The sequence below is a fragment of the Aquarana catesbeiana genome, linkage group LG08 (assembly GCF_042186555.1).
Source record: "Aquarana catesbeiana isolate 2022-GZ linkage group LG08, ASM4218655v1, whole genome shotgun sequence".
Lineage (NCBI taxonomy): Eukaryota > Metazoa > Chordata > Amphibia > Anura > Ranidae > Aquarana > Aquarana catesbeiana.
Window position 1 is genome coordinate 256092030 of NC_133331.1, and position 20657 is coordinate 256112686.

General features: G+C 43.8%; 1 protein-coding gene across 1 annotated transcript in view; it reads right to left on the minus strand.

Moving 5' to 3' along the window:
- Nucleotides 1-204: 204 nt before the first annotated feature.
- Nucleotides 205-20657, minus strand: part of NDUFV1 (NADH:ubiquinone oxidoreductase core subunit V1) — a 29034-nt gene continuing 8581 nt past the window's right edge. The window contains exons 4-11 of the mRNA XM_073597039.1: nt 20105-20275; nt 18009-18192; nt 16255-16444; nt 12994-13206; nt 7234-7400; nt 7071-7152; nt 5447-5592; nt 205-400 (exon numbers count right to left, since the gene is read on the minus strand). Coding sequence (XP_073453140.1) covers nt 317-400; nt 5447-5592; nt 7071-7152; nt 7234-7400; nt 12994-13206; nt 16255-16444; nt 18009-18192; nt 20105-20275 — 1237 coding nt within the window. The 3' untranslated portion in view covers nt 205-316. The remainder of the gene's footprint in view (nt 401-5446; nt 5593-7070; nt 7153-7233; nt 7401-12993; nt 13207-16254; nt 16445-18008; nt 18193-20104; nt 20276-20657) is intronic.

Here is a 20657-nt window from a genome sequence, read left to right on the forward strand (position 1 = left end):
GATTGATTCCAGCGACATCAGCAGAGAGTGGACTTCAGACCACACTCCGCTAAAAATGGGTCACAGGAGTGCAAAACAAATTGCACTCCTGTGACCCATAGGAGAAGCCCAGCCAAACGAGCTCAGGCTGGATTTCTCCTTTAAGTCTGCTCATACACAAAGCTCTTCCTACTTAGGGATTTACAAAGACATCAATAAGACAGGTCAGCTTAGAAAGTTCCGGTTTATTAACACGTATCAACACAAGGGGCAAAAGCCAGCATTCTTCTCTGATAAATAAAGCGGATCTGGCTATTTCAAAGCAGCTGTATTGCACTCAGTTGCTGGCCTGCTGTCTATTGGATGCATGGAACCGTCTTATCCTCTCCTCCAGCTCTGGACGGAAATGACGAATCAAACCCTAAAGGAAGAAAGGGATAGTTACACAGAATAGCCAAGCCAGCCATACACCAAAAAACAATATTTTAGTTACAGTGGGGACGGAAAGTATTCAGACCCCCTTAAATTTCACTCTTTGTTATATTGCAGCCATTTGATAAATCATTTAAGTTACATTTTTTTCCTCATTAATGTACAATATTTGCTGTGACACTCATATTTGACTCAGGTGCTGTCCAAGCCACACACCTGTCTATACAAGACCTTACAGCTCACAGTGCATGTCAGAGCAAATGAGAATCATGAGGTCAAAGGAACTGCCTGAAGAGCTCAGAGACAGAATTGTGGCAAGGCATAGATCTGGCCAAGGTTACAAAAAAATTTCTTCTGCACTTAAGGTTCCTAAGAGCACAGTGGCCTCCATAATCCTTAAACGGAAGACGTTTGGGTAGACCAGAACCCTTCCTAGAGCGAGCTGGCCGTCCGGCCAAACTGAGCTATCGGGGGAGAAGAGCCTTGGTGAGAGAGGTAAAGAAGAACCCAAAGATTACTGTGGCTGAGCACCAGAGATGCAGTCCAGAGATGGCAGAAAGTCAACCAACACTGCAGCCCTCCACCAGTCGGGGCTTTATGGCAGAGTGGCCCGACGGAAGCCTCTCCTTAGTGCAAGACGCATGAAAGGCCGCATGGAGTTTTCTAAAAAAAAAACACCTGTAGGACTCCAAGATGGTGAGAAATAAGATAGTCTGGTCTGATGAGACCAAGATAGAACTTTTTGGCCTTAATTCTAATCGGTATTCGTGGAGAAAACCAGGCACTGCTCATCACCTGTCCAATACAGTCCCAACAGTAAAGCCTGGTGGTGGCAGCATCATGCTGTGGGGGTGTTTTTCAGCTGCAGGGACAGGACGACTGGTTGCAATCGAGGGAAAGATGAATGTGGTCAAGTACAGGGATATCCTGGACGAAAACCTTCTCCAGAGTGCTCAGGACCTCAGACTGGGCGGAAGGTCAAGACAATGACCCTAAGCACACAGCTAAAATAACGAAGGAGTGGCTTCACAACAACTCCGTGACTGTTCTTGAATGGTCCAGCCAGAGCCCTGACTTAAACCCAATTGAGCATCTCTGGAGAGACCTAAAAATGGTTGTCCACCAACGTTTACCATCCAACCTGACAGAACTGGAGAGGATCTGCAAGGAGGAATGGCAGAGGATCCCCAAATCCAGGGGTGAAAAACTTGTTGCATCTTTCCCAAAAAGACTCATGGCTGTATTAGATCAAAAGGGTGCTTCTACTAAATACTGAGCAAAGGGTCTGAATACTTAGGACCATGTGATATTTCAGTTTTTCTTTTTTAATAAATCTGCAAACATGTCAACAATTCTGTGTTTTTCTGTCAATATGGGGTGCGGTGTGTACATTAATGAGGAAAAAAATGAACTTTTATATTGATTTTATACTGCAGCCATTTGCTAACAAAGAGTGAAAAATGTAAGGGGGTCTGAATACTTTCCGTCCCCACTGTATGTCTGAATGCCAAAAGTCTCTCTGCTGAGTTTAGCTTTGAAGCCACAAACACGTCAAAAGATGAGCCCCCTTTAAAGTCGAAGAATTAGACATTGCACTAAAACTTCAGTTTTCCTGTTAGAACAGTTGTACAATTACTAATTATGACAGCACACCGTAAGACAAAGAAGGCCTAGTGCAATCAGTTCTCAATAACAAAGCTAGTCAGACATATACCCTCTCTTACTTTGTAATACAAGTCTGTGTGAGGACACTTGTTCTGAGGGGTGTGGCCATTACTCAGCTCTGCCAAAACAGACCCCTGCAGAGTGAGGGTAGGAAGCAACATTTGAAAGCATTTCCAGCAACAAATTCTAACATGTGAAGGTGATAAAATTGGTTTTACAAGAAAACCTTTCCTAAGCAAAACATGGAGGCCGTTATTGCCAGCTTTTCATTCTGCAGCTGACTCTCAGACTTCATTAATTTGACTTATTGGCACAGAACAAGAATGCAGACTGCTGACTTTGCGTCAACAACCTGGAACAGGCAACCAGCACTTTAAGAAGGTTAGCAATGGCAGTCGCCATTCGTCTCTTTAAACTGTCACAAAGTAAGTATGGGAGAGGTAATGACCGCCGAGGAATGCCTGACCTCTTGCCAAAAATTCTAGTTGCCTGGTTGTGGCTGACTTAAAGCGGAACTTAACCCTAAAAGGTAAATTCCTCCCCTCCTTTTCAACTTTTGGACTTCAATTTCTTTTGACAGATCCCACTTCCGCCAGAATCGCCTAGGCCAGGAGTCACTTTCTAAACAAAAGGCCAATTTTTGTCCTTTAGACTTTAGGGGGCCAGACTGTGGCTAGTGGGGTTAGAAAATGCTCCAGTTTTAGGAGGAAAACAATGCTTGGTGGTTATTGGAAGTGGAAGTAGAGAAAATTGCATAGCACCTGGGGCCATTGATGTTAGGGGAAGTAATAGTGCCCCACTAGTGTCAGCGGAATAAATGGTGCACTATTGTTGGTGTCACTGAAAGGAATAGTGGCCCATCATTGGGGTCAGTGGGGATAATAAAGCCTCATTGTGTCAGTGTAAGCAATAGTGCCCCATTGTTGCCGTTAGTGGGAGGAATAGTGTGCCACTGTTTGTCTGTGGAAGGAATAGTTCTCCACTATTGGGTGTTAGTGGAAGGAATAGTGCCTTATCATTGTTGTAAGCGAGGAGGAACAGTGCCGTGTGTCAGTGGAAGGAATAGTGGCCCAAGGGTTGGATAAAGGCAAGCGAAGGGCCGCACGCAGCCCACAGTTTGGAGACCACTGGCCTAGGCGAAATTGGCCGAGTGCCTTGTCTGCAAGCCTGTACTAAGGAGGCACCCGTGTGCTCCCCAGCCGGGCTGTATGTATCAATAGAGATATACAGTGCTGGTAAGCCACGCCTCTGCTCCCTCCTCACAGGAGTTTGACTGACAGCAGCAGCCTATGGCTTCCGCTGCTCTAGGTTTCCTGTGAGAGGAGCAGTGCTTCAGGCAAGGTGACAGGAGGTAAGTGTTTAGGGATAGGTGTGGGTAGGAGAAGTAGTGGGGACTATTTATTTATTTACATTAATGCAGACAATGCATTATGGTAAAGAAAATGTAGACTTTAAAGCAGCATCAAACCCGCAGTGTTTTCAGCGTAACACACTAAGCACAGTAAAATAAGCATTCCCCAGTAAACTATTTGTTAAAATTCTTACCCAAATATTTGCAATTTACATAAAGTTGTATAAGTTAGCGCTCTGAGAGAATAGCGGCTAGCACAAAAAGGTGACATGCCAACCTTCTAAAACAAGAACTCAAAAACAAAGTGCAGTGCTCCAACCCAAATAAAGTACTATATGGCATAAATACATAAAAAAAGTGCCTTAATAAAGCATAATATATGCAAAAACAGTGTACAAAACAAAGCAATCCTAATCCTGCACATTTGGTGAAGGACTGGAGGTGCCTTTTCTGCACTTGGGGACATTTACTCGCAGTACTTTGAGAAGATTTGTGAATCTACAGATTGTTTTTTTTGTTTAGTCCATATCCAACTGCTATATGTACATATTTATATACATATAATAGTAGATTATTGAGCACTGTCAGCACTTTAGGAATGCTTTGTTTTGTACGCAAATGTTTTCGCATATATTATGCTTTTTTAATTAAGGCACTTTTTTATGTATTTATGCCATATATTTGCAATTTACAACATTCAATGCTGCCGGTTTCTGCTCTCTCTCTTAGTGCTGCTTTCCTGAACTTCCAGTCTTCACGGAAATGAGTTGACAGTGCAGTCTACAGCCAGTTAGTCTGGAGAAAGGAGGAGCAGGGGAGTGCTTTGCCACCCTAGGCTATTGAGCTGTTTCTATAAAATGCACACGGTATACAGAGACACAATTCTAGTCCCTGCAATCAAGGGTGGCTCCATAGGATGCTGCAAGAAAAGGAACCTTATATGGAAAAATTATAAATGCATATATAATTATTTACAGGAAAATAAAATGGGCATTTATTTTTTTGCATAGAAGCCTGAAAAACATTGTACCCACAATTGCTGGATCATGGGTACAATGTCAGGCCCCTGCAGAATCCGACCTCCAGCTCTATGTCTGTACTGAGGTACGGACTTTCAGTTGGAGAGCTGGAGAAGTGTCAATGGACTACAAGTCCCGTGATCAACATTCTCGTGTTCCAATGAGAACCGCAAGTCTGCCTTCTGCTGTGGCAGTTTTGGGGTGATGGGGTCCCATTTGCATCATGTTACACCCTAAACACAGATTAATATGTAAAATGTGGCAAATTATTGAGTTAGCCTTTCAACTTAAACACAGGCAAGGATTAAAAGATAAAGCTGCAAATACAATAAGTAATTAAATCAGCTGCTGATGGTGCTTTAAAATAAAACCTGAAGGATTAATATGACTTCAAGAATGCAGGTAATTTATGCAGAAGCACAACAGGTCTTAAAGCGAAGTTCCAGTCATATTTTTGTTTATTAAAAGTCAGCAGCTACAAAAAGTGTAACTGCTGATTTTTAATAAACAGCCACTCGCCTGTCCAGCGGTGCACTCCCCCACGCTGTGTTCTCCCCGTGTCCTCCCTTAGTGGCACCGGCATCTCTATTAAGGGCACCTGCCTGTGACAACTTGCAACTTCACAGCCAGGTGCCCACTGCACATGCGCGAGCGGCGCTGTGACTGGTCCCGAAGTCTTCTAGGACCCGTCATGTGTCCCAAAAGACTTCAGGAGGGTGAACCTCCACTTCCGATCGCCTAAGGCGACCAGAACAGGGAGTGGGAGCAGGTACCTGTCAAAATTGGGTACCTGCGCCCCCCCTCCTCCCCAAAAGCTCAGTTTCACAAACAGGAGCCGAGGAGGAGGCCTTAAAGGGAAACTTCTACTTTTGGGTGGAACTCCGCTTTTAATATGTAACTTCCAAAATACAAAAGCACCTTTGTTGCGTTAGAAGAACTGATTACTGCATCTCTCTCCTCTTCCACCCAAAAGTTCTACTGCACTATGAGAAATATTTACCTGCACAGGCCAAGCCGCGCCGTCTCCTAAAGCACAGATTGTGTGGCCTTCTATTTGTTTACTGATCTCCCACAACATGTCTATCTCTGCCTCCTGGGCATTTCCTTGGCACATCCTCCACATCATTTTGTTCATCCAGTCGACCCCTGTGGAAGACCAAAGAAAAAGACCTCTGTAAGAAATAAGGACAACCCAGCGTTCTGCTTTGTGCTGCAATGGCGTGCGTTTACCATGCAGCAACTGTCTGGGCTGAACTTGGATCATTTTTGTACTTCCAGAACAAATGCTGTGATGCACTGAGAAAGGGGATTGGGGTTAGTGCAGCGGTTGGCCTAACAGTGTGAGGATCCAATAATGCTGGAAGTGCCAATTTTCTGGCATAATTACCACACTGTTATCTTTGTTAACTGCTTGCTGACCAGCCGCCATCATTTTACTGCAGTAGATCGGCACTACCCCGCAAGCCGTCGTAGCTATACAACGGCTCGTGGGATCCGAATAGCAGGCGCGCACGCTTCAGTGCGGGGGTGCCGATACTCGTGGCCGATGGTCGCCGGCCACGAGCGATCGCGGGCACGAGAGGCAGAACACGGAAGTGTGTGTGTAAGCACACAAATCCCTGTTCTGTGAGAAGCGACAGATCGTGTGTTCCTAATAGCTAGGAACCAAGATCTGTCACTTCCTCTAGTCAGTCCCATTCCCCTTCAGTTAGAAACACGTAGCAGGGAACACAGTTAACCCCTTGATCGCCCCCTAGTGTTAACCCCTTCCCTGCCAGTGACATTTTTACAGTAATCAGTTCATTTTTATAGCGCTGATCGCTGTATAAATGCCAATGGTCCCAAAAATGTGTCAAAAGTGTCCGACTTAATGTCGCAGTCCTGATCAAAAAGATCGCCATTACTAGAAAAAAAAAAAAATAATAATAAAAATGCTATAAATCTATCCCCTATTTTGTAGACGCTATAACTTTTGCGCAAAACAGTCAATATACGCTTATTGCGATTTTGTTTTACCAAAAATATGTAGAAGAATACATATCAGCCTAAACTGAGAAAAAATTAGCTTTTTAAAAAAAAAAAAATGGGGATATTTATTATAGCAAAAAGTACAAAATATTGTGTTTTTTTCAAAATTGTTGCTCTTTTTTTGTTTATAGCGCAAAATAAAAACCGCAGAGGTGATCAAATACCACCAAAAGAAAGCTCTATTTGTGGGAAAAAAAAAAAGGACATCAATTTTGTTTTGGGTGCAGCGTTGCACGACTGCGCAATTGTCAGTTAAAGCGACGCAGTGCCGAATCGCAAAAAAAATGGCCCAGTCATTCAGCAGCCAAATCTTCCGGGGCTGAAGTGGTTAAGGACCCTCAAATGTATGCCGCAGGCAGAGCTTCTGTAAGAACCTTATTCAGATTGTCTGCCTTTTCAAATTTCAGTGCAAAAAAACATTTCATGTGATATTGGCGCTAAAATGGGTTAACTTTGGGTTAGCTTTAGTTTAGTGTGATTACTTAGCATACGTTTTTTGGGCCAGATAAATCAGTGGAGGCCTAAAGACTAATACACTGATATAGAAGTGAGAACACACACACTAAGACTCATGTCCCTATAGGAGTAAAGCATACCTTCCCTGCATGGTGTGCACTGACCACAGCTCTCATGCTTATAGAATTCTATAAGACGGGCAATAGCGCGAACAATGTCTGTCTGTAACGGAAGAACAAAGTCAGAGAACGGCATTTTCAGGTCATACTAACAATGGTATAGGACTCAGACAACTGTACTTACCGATTTATCCATGACAATGAGTGCAGCTGTGCCAAGACCAGTCTGAGCCTGAACAAGAGCATCGAAGTCCATGAGGACGTCATCACATACAGAGCGAGGGATGATAGGAGTGGAGGAGCCTCCAGGAATGACACCCAGCAGATTGTCCCAGCCACCAGTGACACCACCTGCAAGAACAAGACAGACAGAAGTCACCAGAAACATCACGTTACTTGGGCAACACAGTCCAAGGAGAAATGACAAGCCATCTCTGTTGGATTCACTGGGGCTCCCCTGGGTGAGCAGGGCTATGAGAATGCCTTCAGCCAGGACCACAGCTTCTTAATCTAACCTGAATAAGCTTCCTGCTTAGTATTGAAGGTTTCCAGGAGACTGCAGGAGTTGCATGAATAGTTACATTCAAAAAATGATCAAGGTTTATTAGCAGCCTACAGTTTTCTACAAACCTGTAAAGAAGAAATAGAATACTTATCTTTCTCACTGCCCGTGTCACAAAATCCACTCGGTTGTTGAAAAATGATACCCAGAAGTCCACTGGGAAAACAACCCAGTTCAGGGAGTGCCGTTCTCTGTGGTCCCCCGTAGTTCTCACCGATTTCCTCTGCTGATCTCCACACCACTATAGGATGTAGTAATGACATGAAGATCAGCAAGATGAACCAGTGAGAGCTGCAGAGAACCCAGGAGATCAACATTCCTGGAAGTGTCCATTTCCCAGCAGATATCATCAGGCAAATCAGCAGATTTAAGTGGCATGGGTAGCGTTAAAGGTAAGAATTCTATTTCTTCTTCACAGCTTGCTTTACATGTATGTATGTGACAGAGTAAGTTATATCTTCAGAGAGACTGTGCAAGGGTGCTTGAGGGTCCTTGGCCTGGTTAATCAAAGGATCAGGGAGACTCGGAAAAACCTGGTTATCCTTTACCGTGTTGTTTTGCAGAACACAGACTAGGTGTACGTTGCTGGATTAGTATATAAAGGCCCTGGGCATGTAGGCCAAGCCCCCCAATGCACCTAAATGCTAAATTTTAACATCTGACCAATGTAATCTCTGCAAAGAACTGTTTCCATCTGAAAAACTACACACTTTGTTCCCGATTCAGCAATTAAAGAGGAGCTCCAGGCTTAGAGCCGCACAATTGATCGATAAAAAAATCGTGATCTCGATTCAACCCCCCTGACGATCTCTATTGCAGAGTTTGCCGATTCTTTCATATAACAAGTGGAGAGACTTATCTGCATACTCAGCTGTCAAAAGAAAACATCCGGGCAGTCTGCCAAGTTTTTAACATGAAACATTGTAACTAACTCTTCCTTCTTAGGGTTTTCCTCAGTCACACTTTAGCAGATCGGAGCGGGTCAGATGTCAGCGGACATGTCACCGCTAACATCAGTCGCTCCATAGACCTGTATGGAGCGTCTGTTCAGGTCCGCCTAAAAAACTGACAGGCGGACATGAACGGTCTGCCCTCATGTCCGCCTGTGTGAAAGGGGCCTTAGATCAAAGGGATAAACTTCTGTGTGAAAAAAAAATCCAGGCAGTCTGCCAAGTTTAACAACATGTAAATGCAGGAAGTTTAACCACTTAAAGTCTAAATCTTTTTTCTGACACTTGTTTCTGAAGTTAAAATCAATATTCTTTGTTAGAAAATTACTTGGAACCCCCAAACATTATATATATATTTTAGCAGAGACCCTAGGGAATAAAATGTCAATTGCTTCCATTTTATGTCACACTGTATTTGCCCAGCGCTCTTTCAAATGCAATTTTTTGGGAAAAAATACACTTCAATGAATAAAAAGAAAAAACGAAACAGTGAAGTTAGCCCAATTTTTTTTTTGTTTTAATATGAAAGATGATGTTACACCGCGAGAATCGTGATCTATCTTCTAAGCAAAAAAATTGTAATTCTTATTTTAGCCAGAATCGTGCAGCTCTATCCAGTCTCCTGCAACTACAAATCCTGTAGCTGCTGACTTTTATTATTAGGACACATACCTGTCCAAGAATCCAGTGGTGTCTTCACTCGAGCTGATTTTTAAATTGGCTATCGGGTGTTGCCGCCGACTCCACTAAGGGAAACCAGCAGTGAAGCCGTGCGGCTTCACAGCCGGTTCCCTACTGCACATGTGTGAAGCTCGCTGCAATCTCCAATTGGGCCAGCTGCGGGGGAAGGAGGAGGGGGCCAAATTTCCATCTGAGTTTACCGCAGTGAACTAAGCTGGAAGTAGGAGCAGGTACCTGTCAAAGCTAGGTACCCACTCCTCCCCCAAAAGGTGCCAAATGTGGCAGCAGAGCAGGGGGAGGAGGCAGATTAGTGGAGCTCCGCTTTAAGATTACTGGTTCAGTAGTTTAGCTTTCTGTGTCACCTCTCTGTCTCTAGCCTCCTCATTGTACAATTGGTCAGTACCATCAGTAAAAGCAAACAGGGTCACTTATCCAGCGCTCAAGATAAGAAGTAAATTAAACTACGCAGCTGCTGTAATCAAATATAACATTAAGGAGAAAGCAAAAAAGTTCCAAACAAATTAATTCTTTCAGCGCTCAAAAAAAAAAAAAAAACAAAAGCAAAAAAAACAACAACAAAAAAAAACACATAAATAAAAGTTAAAAAAAAAAAATGCATATGAGCAACCAGCACTCTAAAAATATAAAAATTGTGACAGTCCAGGTGTTGAGTAACTTTTCATTGCAGAAATGTTCCACCGTCACCACACCTTGTGATTCCACTCCCTACGAGTGCAATTCCTATAGGGAGTGAAATCACAAGGTGTGGTGACGGTGGAACATTTCTGCAATGATATGAACTGTCTCATGAGAAATTACTCAACACCTGGACTGTCACAATTTTTATATTTTTAGAGTGCTGGTTGCTCATATGCATTTTCTTTAAACTTTATTTATGTGGGGGGTTTTTTTTAGCGCTGCTTAAGCCGGAAAGAACCAATTTCTTTGGAACTTTTATGCTTTATCCTTAAGGTCAGTACCATCACCTCTGTCCAGTGAGCTGGAAGATGACCCAGAAACCAGTAAGGCTAAACCAGGATCCAACAGATTTATCTTATGGACTAGCAAGGGTGTGTATATCACAGTGGCTGGGTACAATTACAAAACCTTTATTATTAGAAAAAACAGCAAATTTGCATCAACAACTACTTAAAAGCAGTTTAGTCGCCAGGGAAGTCCAGGATTTGATTGTGTAAGTTATTCTCTCCTTGGATAAGTTGCCACTTCTACTGTTTGCTTAGGACAGGGGTCGGCAAACCGAGGCCGCCACCGCTGAATGTCCGGTCCATCGGGAATTGCTGGAGTTTACTTTTTCATTAAACAGCAGGTGATTGGCTGCCGGGAGATCCTAGCAACCAATCACCAGCCTGTTAATGCGAAAAGTTAACTTCAGCAGTTCCCGCCCCCCATCCAGCCCTGTGATATCGATCTCTGGTGCTCTGCTTGCTGTACACCTGTGTAAGGTAGGAGAGTTCTACCTACACTGTGTGTGTGAGAGGGGTGGGGGACAGAGGATGATACAGTGGGGGGGGTGCAGGGGACAGAGCAAAATGCTATAGGGGACCACATCACCCCCTGGGACAGGGACCCCTTCTTCAGGGACCATGCTGGTTAGCAGGGCTGGCGTCAGCCACCCTTGGGTGCCAGGAGGGGGGGGGGGGGGGGGGGGGGGGAGTAAAATCCGAATCCCCAGCTACATACTCCCCCAGGGTGAACTGGCTTTGTATTAGTGAAGCACCTTAAAGTGAGGTAAACCTGTACTGTTACCTCGCCTGCTGCGAGTGTTCAATACAGCTAGGTCGGATGGTAGATTGCCACCCTCTATGAGGGAAGCGTTGGTCATTCTAATTCCTAAAGGGGGAAAAGATCTTCGGGAGTGTGACTCCTATAGTCCAAGCTCACTAAATGAATGTTGATACCAAAATTCTGGCTAAAATTATTGCAGGGAGACTACAAACCGTTTTCTAAAATTGGTTGATGCGGATCAGATGGGATGTGCACAGATGAACATTAGGAGACTCTTTGCGAACCTCCAAACTGTACACGATAACTACAGGACAAGAGTAGTAGCCTCTTTAGATACTAAAAAGGCTTTTGACTCAGTAGAGTGGGCATACTTGTTTCGCCTTTTAGAATCCTATGGCTTTGGACCTGTCTTTATCTCCTGGGTGCGGCTGCTGTACACAGATCCGATGGTCAGATTACGGGTTAATGGTATTATATCGGATCCCGTTCCTATATCCAGGGGGACTAGGCAGGGATGCCCGCTATCGCCCCTCCTGTTTGCCCTGGCCATAGAGCCCCTGGCAGCTAAGCTGAGATCTACTACTAACATGTCTGGTCTGCGAATTGGGGAGTTTGAAGAGCGGGTGTCTCTATATGCAGATGACATGCTTTTGTATCTGCAGGAATCCAGGACACTCGCTTTCGGGGGCCTTTAGGCTCATTCAGGAATTTGGAGATTACTCTGGATTTCAAATTAATTGGACAAAGTCATCCCTTTTTCCCATAAATGATGCAGTAGTACTTCCATCTGAGTGTCTCATTCCCTTGTCTACCTCTTTCATATATTTAGGAGTTGTGGTGCAGCTCCCTATTTCATGGTTTCTGGAGACTAATCTGTCACCGATTATCGGGGCCTTTAGAGAGAAGGTACAGAAATGGCAGAATTTGCCGATTACATTGATGGAACAAATAAATTTGATTAAGATAATTTTCTCCCTAAATTTCTCTATATCCTCTCGAATTCTCTGGTCTTTGTGACACTGCAGATTTTCAGAACCATTGACTCCATTATAGTGGAGGATGGGGATCACGAGCCCCCAGAATCTCTCTAGCTGTTCTAATATTACCAGTTACAATGGGGGGGTTAGCCCTTCAGGACTTGCGCTCCTATTTTTTTGCATCACAATTGTCCTTTTTACACTGGCGATTCTTGCTCCAGACACCCAATGCCACTACTTTACTGGAAGCGGTGGTTGCCACCTCGCAAGAAACCCTACTAAACATGGTCTACAGGCCTACTAAACATGGTCTATCTCTGTTCCCAACAGATGAAGGATGGGCCCTTATGGCTGTCCCCAAATAGCCCTTTGTGGTGTAATAAATCTTTGGAGGAGTTTGTTAAATTGACAGATATAGGCAAAGTATGGTATAAAGTAAATGCAATGTACCTTTAAATAGGATGACGTATGATGCCAGGGGTGCCCCTAAGAAATTCAGGAAGGTATGGTTTAGATGGGTGGATTCCAAGAACACACTGGAGGAAGGAGGGGCCTAGAGTAGCGGCTATAACTAGGAGCTTAATCCAAATGGCAGAGTTCCGCCAGAGGCTGCATGTATAATTTTGGATATGCTAAATAAAAATGCTTTGAAAAAAACCTGTACTGTTTTTATAACTGTGTTAGGATTTTATTATCTTCATTTATTAGCAGGTGCATGCGTTCACATACATTGAATCCAGCCCTTAAGTGGAAGAAGGTTGCTGACCCCTGGCTTAGGAGAACAAAGTGTACATGTGCAAATCTATCAGAATAGTAAAGGTAGGGATGGACCAAACCTACAAGTCTAAGACCCAGGAAGCAAGTGGGGCGGCGATTTGAATTAGCAAAAGATATGGCGATACTTTAATAACACAATGAACAAGGCTTCAACCCATAGATTGACATGTATACACAGTATTACTTTTATCCCTTAGCAATGCTCCACATCTCCCTTGTACCGGACCACTTCAGTGTAGTCTATACAGTACCTGCGTGCCTTTCTATAAGCTCTTTCAGTGGTATGGACATCTCTTCCTCCACAGTACAAGGATTGTTGACGTGACCGGAGATGTTAAACAGTTTAGTTCCCGAATTTCTTTCCCGACCGAAGCCAGCAAACCAGGAGCCTCCACGTCTGCAGATGGTGGGCGCCACTGAAACGGTCTCCACATTAGCAACAGTTGTTGGGCACCCAAAGACACCTACGAAGCAGAATAAGAGACCAGACCTTTATTATCCCCCATCCACCACCAAGTGTCTATATGCATTCAGCAGTAAACTGTAAAAAAAATAAAAAAAAGAAGTAGTAGAGGAGACAGACATTGTTTTAGCTTCTATCAGTGAAGGTTTTAGAGTGCTTCAGTCATTGAGATGTGGGGTTAGATGTAGCAAAGCCTTTATTTAGTATCCCGCATCTTTAATTGTCATACAACACCCACATAGGTTAAGAGAACCAGGCTAAGTTTATGCAGGAATCTAAATATTCACTTTTAAAGTATGACTAAAGGCAAAACTTTGTAGTTTTAGACAGAGTGAAGAGGGATTAGAACACTTGTCAGGTTTTTATTGCTATGTCCCTGTTAGGAAGATTCACCCTCTCTATTTGTCCAGTTATTACTGAAAGTGAAAGAAAAAAAAAAAAAAAAATCACAGATTTTGGGTTGTCACCAGAACAGGAATGGAAGGGAAATCTTTCAAAGGGGACGCGAGAATATGAGCTATGAGTAAGCACTTAGTGTAAGTGTGAAACGCTTCAGCTGTTGTTCTGTACCACCCCACAGTGGTGCCCTGTGTACCCCATGATCCTGTTTTACAAATAAAGACAAAACTAATTCATTCCGGTGTGCGGCTGTCCAGATCTCTTCGTTCATCTAACCCTGGTGAGAATGAGGGATTCAATCACTTTGAAGGGATTAGTTCTCACTTCCAGTTTTGGCTATGGGACCGGAAGCGAAAGGAAATCTCCCAAATGGGACACAGATGGCAAAAATAATAAAAACCAACTAGTGTTATAACCTTCCCTTACTCTATCCAAAATGAAAAAAAAAAAATAAAATAAAAAAATTTTTTCCTTTAGTTCTACTTTAAAGTGAACCTGCACTTTGCTCATTCTGCCATAAAGGCTTACATAACCTAAGCTCCCCCTTCTCCCCACCAGAGCCCAAAGAAAAAGCCCTGTATAAGCAGTTCCAAGGAGCCTCTACTTGCCATATGTGTCTTTACCCAGGCCTAGAGATTGGCCGATCCGTTGTTGATGGCTCATTTGTATGAATAAGGATAGAGAGCTGCGTGCTTCACCATATCCAAAATTATCAGGTACTTCACTATGCTGTAGGTGCAGTATCGCCAATTGGCCAATTAACAGGTTCACTTTATTATAATTGTACAGGCTGATGCCAAACACTGAAGTTTAAGTATCAAAGGTCAACTGAAGTCTGACAGCTACTGCCTTTCCAAATGCCTGAACTACAGTCTCCCAGATCCCGTGTCCACATCAAAAGAAATTCCAAAGTTAAAGTGCACCAAAAATGATGTCAAACTTTGCAATACACTAGTAATAGATCATCTCCAGGTGTTTGATTGTCAGTTTAGTTTACTTGAGAAGCGCCCTCAGAATCCCTAAGTAATTATGTAGCAAGCAGTATTTTAAATCAGCCCAGTCATGACTGGTTCTAGTAAATAAAACTAAAAAGCTGCACATTACAAGTGAATGTATGGCTGGGCTGGATTGTCATTCACAAACCACTTGTATCCAAAGCCTAATCATGACAGGACATAACCTAGGTGTAAGACACTAAAAATCTGTACTACTGAGCAACAGCAAGCAGTAATGTGGTCAGAAGTCATCTTTCACCCAGTTGCCTAACTACAAACAGGTTACCATTTGGGGAAGAGTCAATGGATGCCCCCAACCCACAATGTCGGTCAATAATTGAAAAATTGGAGGATCGGAAGGGTTTGTGACAGCCATGTGGTGGGAGTCATTTGATTCTTTGACTGCTCTACACAGTTGAATAACCTACAAGGAATATAATACACGTCAATTTTACAAAACCAGATGTAAATGGTGTAAACACTATACCATGTTCTCATATTTTTGGAACACACATTGCTAGGCAAATTCATCTCAAATGTAGACAATGGTTTCCACAATCACCACTGTTATTTTTGCATCTACGAGCTGTATTAAAACTAAGAAAAAGGTTTAGCTACCCCTACAATATGCAACCAGTAACATAAGCTATGACAAGTCACAAGCTCCACAGTTTAAGTGGACTGTAGTTTGCCTGTATTAGGGGGCCCCTAATTAGCGTTAAGGTTTTACTAAACCCAGGTCCCTGCATTCACTAGATCTGTTCCCCCACAGTACACAGAACATGGAATGCAATTATTTTAGTAAATATAAACTGCTAAATACCTTTTCTCATCAGCAGTAAATAGCAGTCTTGTGACTTCTATCAGTGTCCGGCCGAAAGCCTGTAGGAGAAGTTTTCGTTCTTCTCTCACTGTTCTAGGAGGCTGCATAACCCCTGATCCTCTGTTTGGACTGTGCTGTTCACATGCACTCTCCCCAAAAAAAACAACAACTCTCTAGCAATTCACACCAAACTGAGCATGTGCAGAGTGCTTCCAAGTCTTTGTACTATCAGGTCATGGATTGGAGACAGTAAAAGAAGGGGAGGATCAGAAACGACAGGATCAAACAGCCTTTTTACACAATGCAGAGGTCCCACAGTGAGTATAACAGACATGCTTTACTGCATATACAGTATATCACAAAAGTGATTACACCCCTCACATTTTTGTAATTTTTTTATTATATCTTTTCATGTGACAAAACGGAAGAAATGACACTTTGCTAAAATGTAAAGTAGTGAGTGTATGAGCCGCTGAGAGGCTGAAACTGCCGCTCCCCACCCCTCCACAGCTCAGCGCTCCAATGAGCGCGGGGAGGCAGTGCAGAAAGCTGCTGATTGACAGTCAGCAGCTCTCTGCTCGGGGAGCCGAGAGAACCGAGCCATCAGCAGTGTTAGTTGGCTCGGTTCTCAGTGCAGAGACTCCCAGGTTACAGATGCAGCATCCACCTAGGTAAGTATAAATATGGAAAAAAATCCAAACCCATACTTCTCTTTTAATCATTGCATTGTGAGTGTCTTCTATTGGAAAGAACCTCATTAGTTCTTGTGCACAGCACATGCAAGCAGAATGTACCATTTCTAGATGGTAATGAAAAGCAAATCAGTACTTACCAACATCAGCGGGAAATGGGGGTTTGAGACGGGGCTTCCCCTGCTTCCCTTCAATACTCTCGATCAATGCTGTTTCTTCACCGCAGATGTATGCCCCGGCTCCTCTTACCACAAACACGTCAAAGTCAAACCCGGAGCCGCAAGCATTTTTTCCGATAAGTCCCGCCTCATACGCCTCCCGGATGGCCACCTGTTCCAATGCAGAACAGTGAGTTTAGAAGCAACAGCACATAATGCTAATGTATATCAGACTATGCATACAAGTTTAACCACCTCAATACAGGGTACTTTCACCCCCTTCCTGCCCAGGCCATTTTTCAGTTTTCAGCGTTGTCGCGCTTTGAATGACAATTGCACGGTCATGCAACACACTATACCCAAATTAATTTTTTATAATTTTCTTCACACAAATAGAGCTTTCTTTTGGTGGTATTTAATCACTGCTGGGTTATTTTTTTATTTTTTATAAAAGAAAAGACCAAAAATTCTGAAAAAAAAAAAAAAAAATGTTTTTCTTAGTTACCGTCAGTAAATTTTGTAAATAAGTAATTTTTCTCCTTCACTGATGTGTGCCGATGGGGCGGCACTGATGAGGTGGCACACTAGCATGCTGCACTGATGGGCACCGATAGGTGGCACTGATAAGCAGCACTGACTGGTACCAGTAATGGGCATTGATTTGTGTCACTGATGGGCACTGACTGATCATTCATTGGCACTTCACAGTAATCAGAGCAATGATAATCAGTGCCCTGATTATCAGCCCTGTTCTCCCCTGCGAGGAGATGCCCTTGATCTCCTCTCCTTACACTCTGTCAGTGTGAGGCGAGGAGAGCCTATTACCGGCACTTCCGTATTTACATGTGACCGACTGTGATTGGACACAGTCGATCACATGGGTAAAGAGCCGCCTTAGCGGCTCTTTAAAGAGATCCGGGTCATGTCGAGTCCTAACAACACAGCGCGACTGTGCACCCCCGTGGGCACGGCTGTTCTGGTGCGCCGTCATATAATGTCTCCCCAGAACAAGAGCGGCACCGTCCCTCCGTCATTTGACGGTGGGTGGGCGGCAAGTGGTTAAAAGAGCAGCAATAAGGAGATATACAGAAGTTATAACAGAAACATATTTATGTTTTTTAATTTATTCTGCATTTGCTCCAAGGCTGGGTTCACACTACTGCGAATTGGATCGGGTTTTCCCATATCCAAATCGCATGACAGGAGAGTGTGACCGGCTATCAATGGAGCCGGTTCACACATCTCCGGGGCGGCTGCGGAGCACACTGCCCTGTCCTGTGCGTCTTTGGCTTGGTTTCAGGTCCGAACTCAGCGAATAATTCAGACCTGAAACAGTGAACGAGGATGCACCAGACCCCCTGCTGTGACCTGCGCCGCACACAGTGTGAACTCTGCCTAAAAACACAGAATTGAGAGGATGTAATTCAAGAAAAAACATTCTAGTCCTGTTTGCAAACTTTTGGCTGGTCTCTGTCACCATTTTTCTATACAGGCTGCCATTTCTATGCATTCTTTTCCCCTTTCCCCTGTTTCTATCATGCCCCTATGAAACTGAGACTATTCTTGGCAGTATGTGTCTTCTATGAAAAAGGGAAGTCAATTAGAACTTTGATATGCAAGTTTTTCAATGCAGCATAAACAGCTTACAGTTGTAAAGACACCATAGAGTGTCCATACCCACACTGCAGGAATATTGGTCAAAGATATATAAAGGGCTTGTAAGGACAGGCAAGTACCTGGAGGTTGGATGCCTCATTGTAGAACTCTCCACGGATGTAAATATAAGCAGCTCGTGCACCCATACTGTGGCCAGCCACCAGACAACCCTCCACCAGCTTGTGGGGGTCATGCCGCATAATCTCACGGTCCTTGCAGGTTCCTGGTTCTCCTTCATCAGCATTGACTACAAGATACTTAGGCCTGAAATGTGAAGGAGGTGGAGATTTGCATTCACTTTGTCAAGAGAAGACATCATAAGCATAAGACACCTGAGAAAGCAGCTTAATTTAAATACTCTAAACAAAAGAACTGGATGTCTTAGTGCAGAATTACAGTGCATGGTGTGTAATGGATGCTATGCCAAGTACCCAGGGTGTTATATAAAACAGGCATCATCTACAGACCAACATCTCAGTGACACTTTTTTTTTCTTCCAAAACTGTACAAAAAAAAAAGTAAATAGTTTTGACTTTACACTGTAATGTATGAGTTCTTCCGGTAGTTCTTTAATTGCTTTAAAAGTCTCACAATAGAAATACAGAGGCTAACGTTTCTGGCATTTCCTCCTAAAAATGCCAATGTACTAGCTGACAGACTCACCTGACTCGGAGTCACAAATCTGAAACAAGTATACACATAGGGACCTATGGGGACCTATGTGTGCTAAAAACCACAGTTGAACCATGGTTTTAGCACCCACCCAAAGAAGGGCATGCAGCCACTCAGGGCAATACACAAATCATGGAAAAAAACAAAACCACACATGGCTTTTGGTGTTACAGCTGCCAAAGGCAACACATTAAAAGTGCAATGCTGCCTGGTGGTTTAGCCTTTATAGAATTGAAACTGGCGGTGAACAAGCATCTTATTGCCTCCTCACCGCCTATCAAACACCTCTGAATAGCAATCCACCAATCCAATCCATGTGTGAGCATGAACCCTTTAAGGCAGAGTCAGCCAGGTGATTAAGGCCTCTTTCACACTGGGGCGGTTTGCAGGCGCTATTGCGCTAAAAATAGGGCCTGCAAACCAACCCGAAACAGCCGCTGCTGTCTCTCCAGTGTGAAAGCCCTGAGGGCTTTCACACTGGAGCAGTGCACTGGCAGGACGAGAAAAGAAGTCCTGCTAGCAGCATCTTCAAAGCGGTGAAGGAGCAGTGTATACACCGCTCCTGCCCATTGAAATCAATGGGACAGCCCGGCTATACCGCCGGCAAAGCACCTCTGCAGAGGTGCTTTGCAGTGGTTTTTAACCCTTTCTCGGCCGCTAGCGGGGGGGGGGGGGTAAAACCGTCCCGCTAGCGGCCGAACACCAACAGTAAGGCGCCGCTATTTACCGCCGACGCCGCCCCCGCCCCAGTGTGAAAGGGGCCTAATGCCCCGTACACACGGTCGGATTTTCCGATGGACAATGTCCGATCGGAGCGTGTTGTCGGAAATTCCGACCAAGTGTGGGCTCCATCGGACATTTTTCATCGGATTTTCCGACACACAAAGTTGGAGAGCAGGAGATAAAATTTTCCGACAACAAAATCCGTTGTCGGAAATTCCGATCGTGTGTACACAAATCCGACGGACAAAGTGCCACGCATGCTCAGAATAAATAAAGAGATGAAAGCTATTGGCCACTGCCCCGTTTATAGTCCCGACGTACGTGTTTTACGTCACCGTGTTTAGAACGATCGGATTTTCCGAAAACTTTGTGTGACTGTGTGTATGCAAGACAAGTTTGAGCCAACATCCGTCGGAAAAAATCCATGGATTTTGTTGTCGGAATGTCCGAACAAAGTCCGACCGTGTGTACGCCCTATTAGATGTCCAGAAGGAGATCAGTAAGGCAGCCTTCACATTTCTCTCCATATTAGTGTACTACAATGGTCATTATTATACCTTTCTACTTAAGCAGGAAATCAAGGTTACTTCCCTATTTATCCTTTTACACTAAATAAAATGTCAGTATTTAAAACACAATCATCCCATCGGTTACAGATAGGGTGGGGTCTGGTAATGCCAGTTTAGTTTGCCCCTGATGTCTCACACAGCATCAACACTTACTAATCTCCAAAAAACACATTTTCTGCATTATCCACACATTTCAGACCGCTTCTCATTACCTTCCATCAGATGGCTTGTTCATGAAGCTCCATTTGAGCCCAGTGGGGAAGCCAGCTCCTCCTCTTCCTCTCAGTCCCGAAGACTTTATCTCTCCCAATATCCAATCCACCCCTTTGAGCAAAATCTCCTTGGTCTTGTACCAGTCGCCGCGGCTCTGCGCTCCTTTTAACCTGCAAGTGGAGAGGAGGAAAGGTAAAAATCAGGCTGCAATTGTAATAAAGCAAAACTTGGAAAATGTTTAAACTTTCTGTCCTCACAGTACTTAATTTCCACCACAAGATGTCCTCAGTCTCCATGGCTAAATTTATTCCAGCATTATTCAACCCAGAAGACTGAGGACGATACTATTAATGTATTAATGTAGGGTGTCATGAAGGGGCGTCTTTCATTCCACTTTAACTTTACTTTCAATTTATTCTAAAGTCTTAACAGAGTGTGGAGTGAAACTGCCTTTCTAGCAAATTTAGAACTCCTTACACACTGGGGCCGTCTGTGCGTTAGCGGTAAAGTGGCGCTTTACCGCTGATTAAGCTGTGCTTTTCGGCCGCTAGC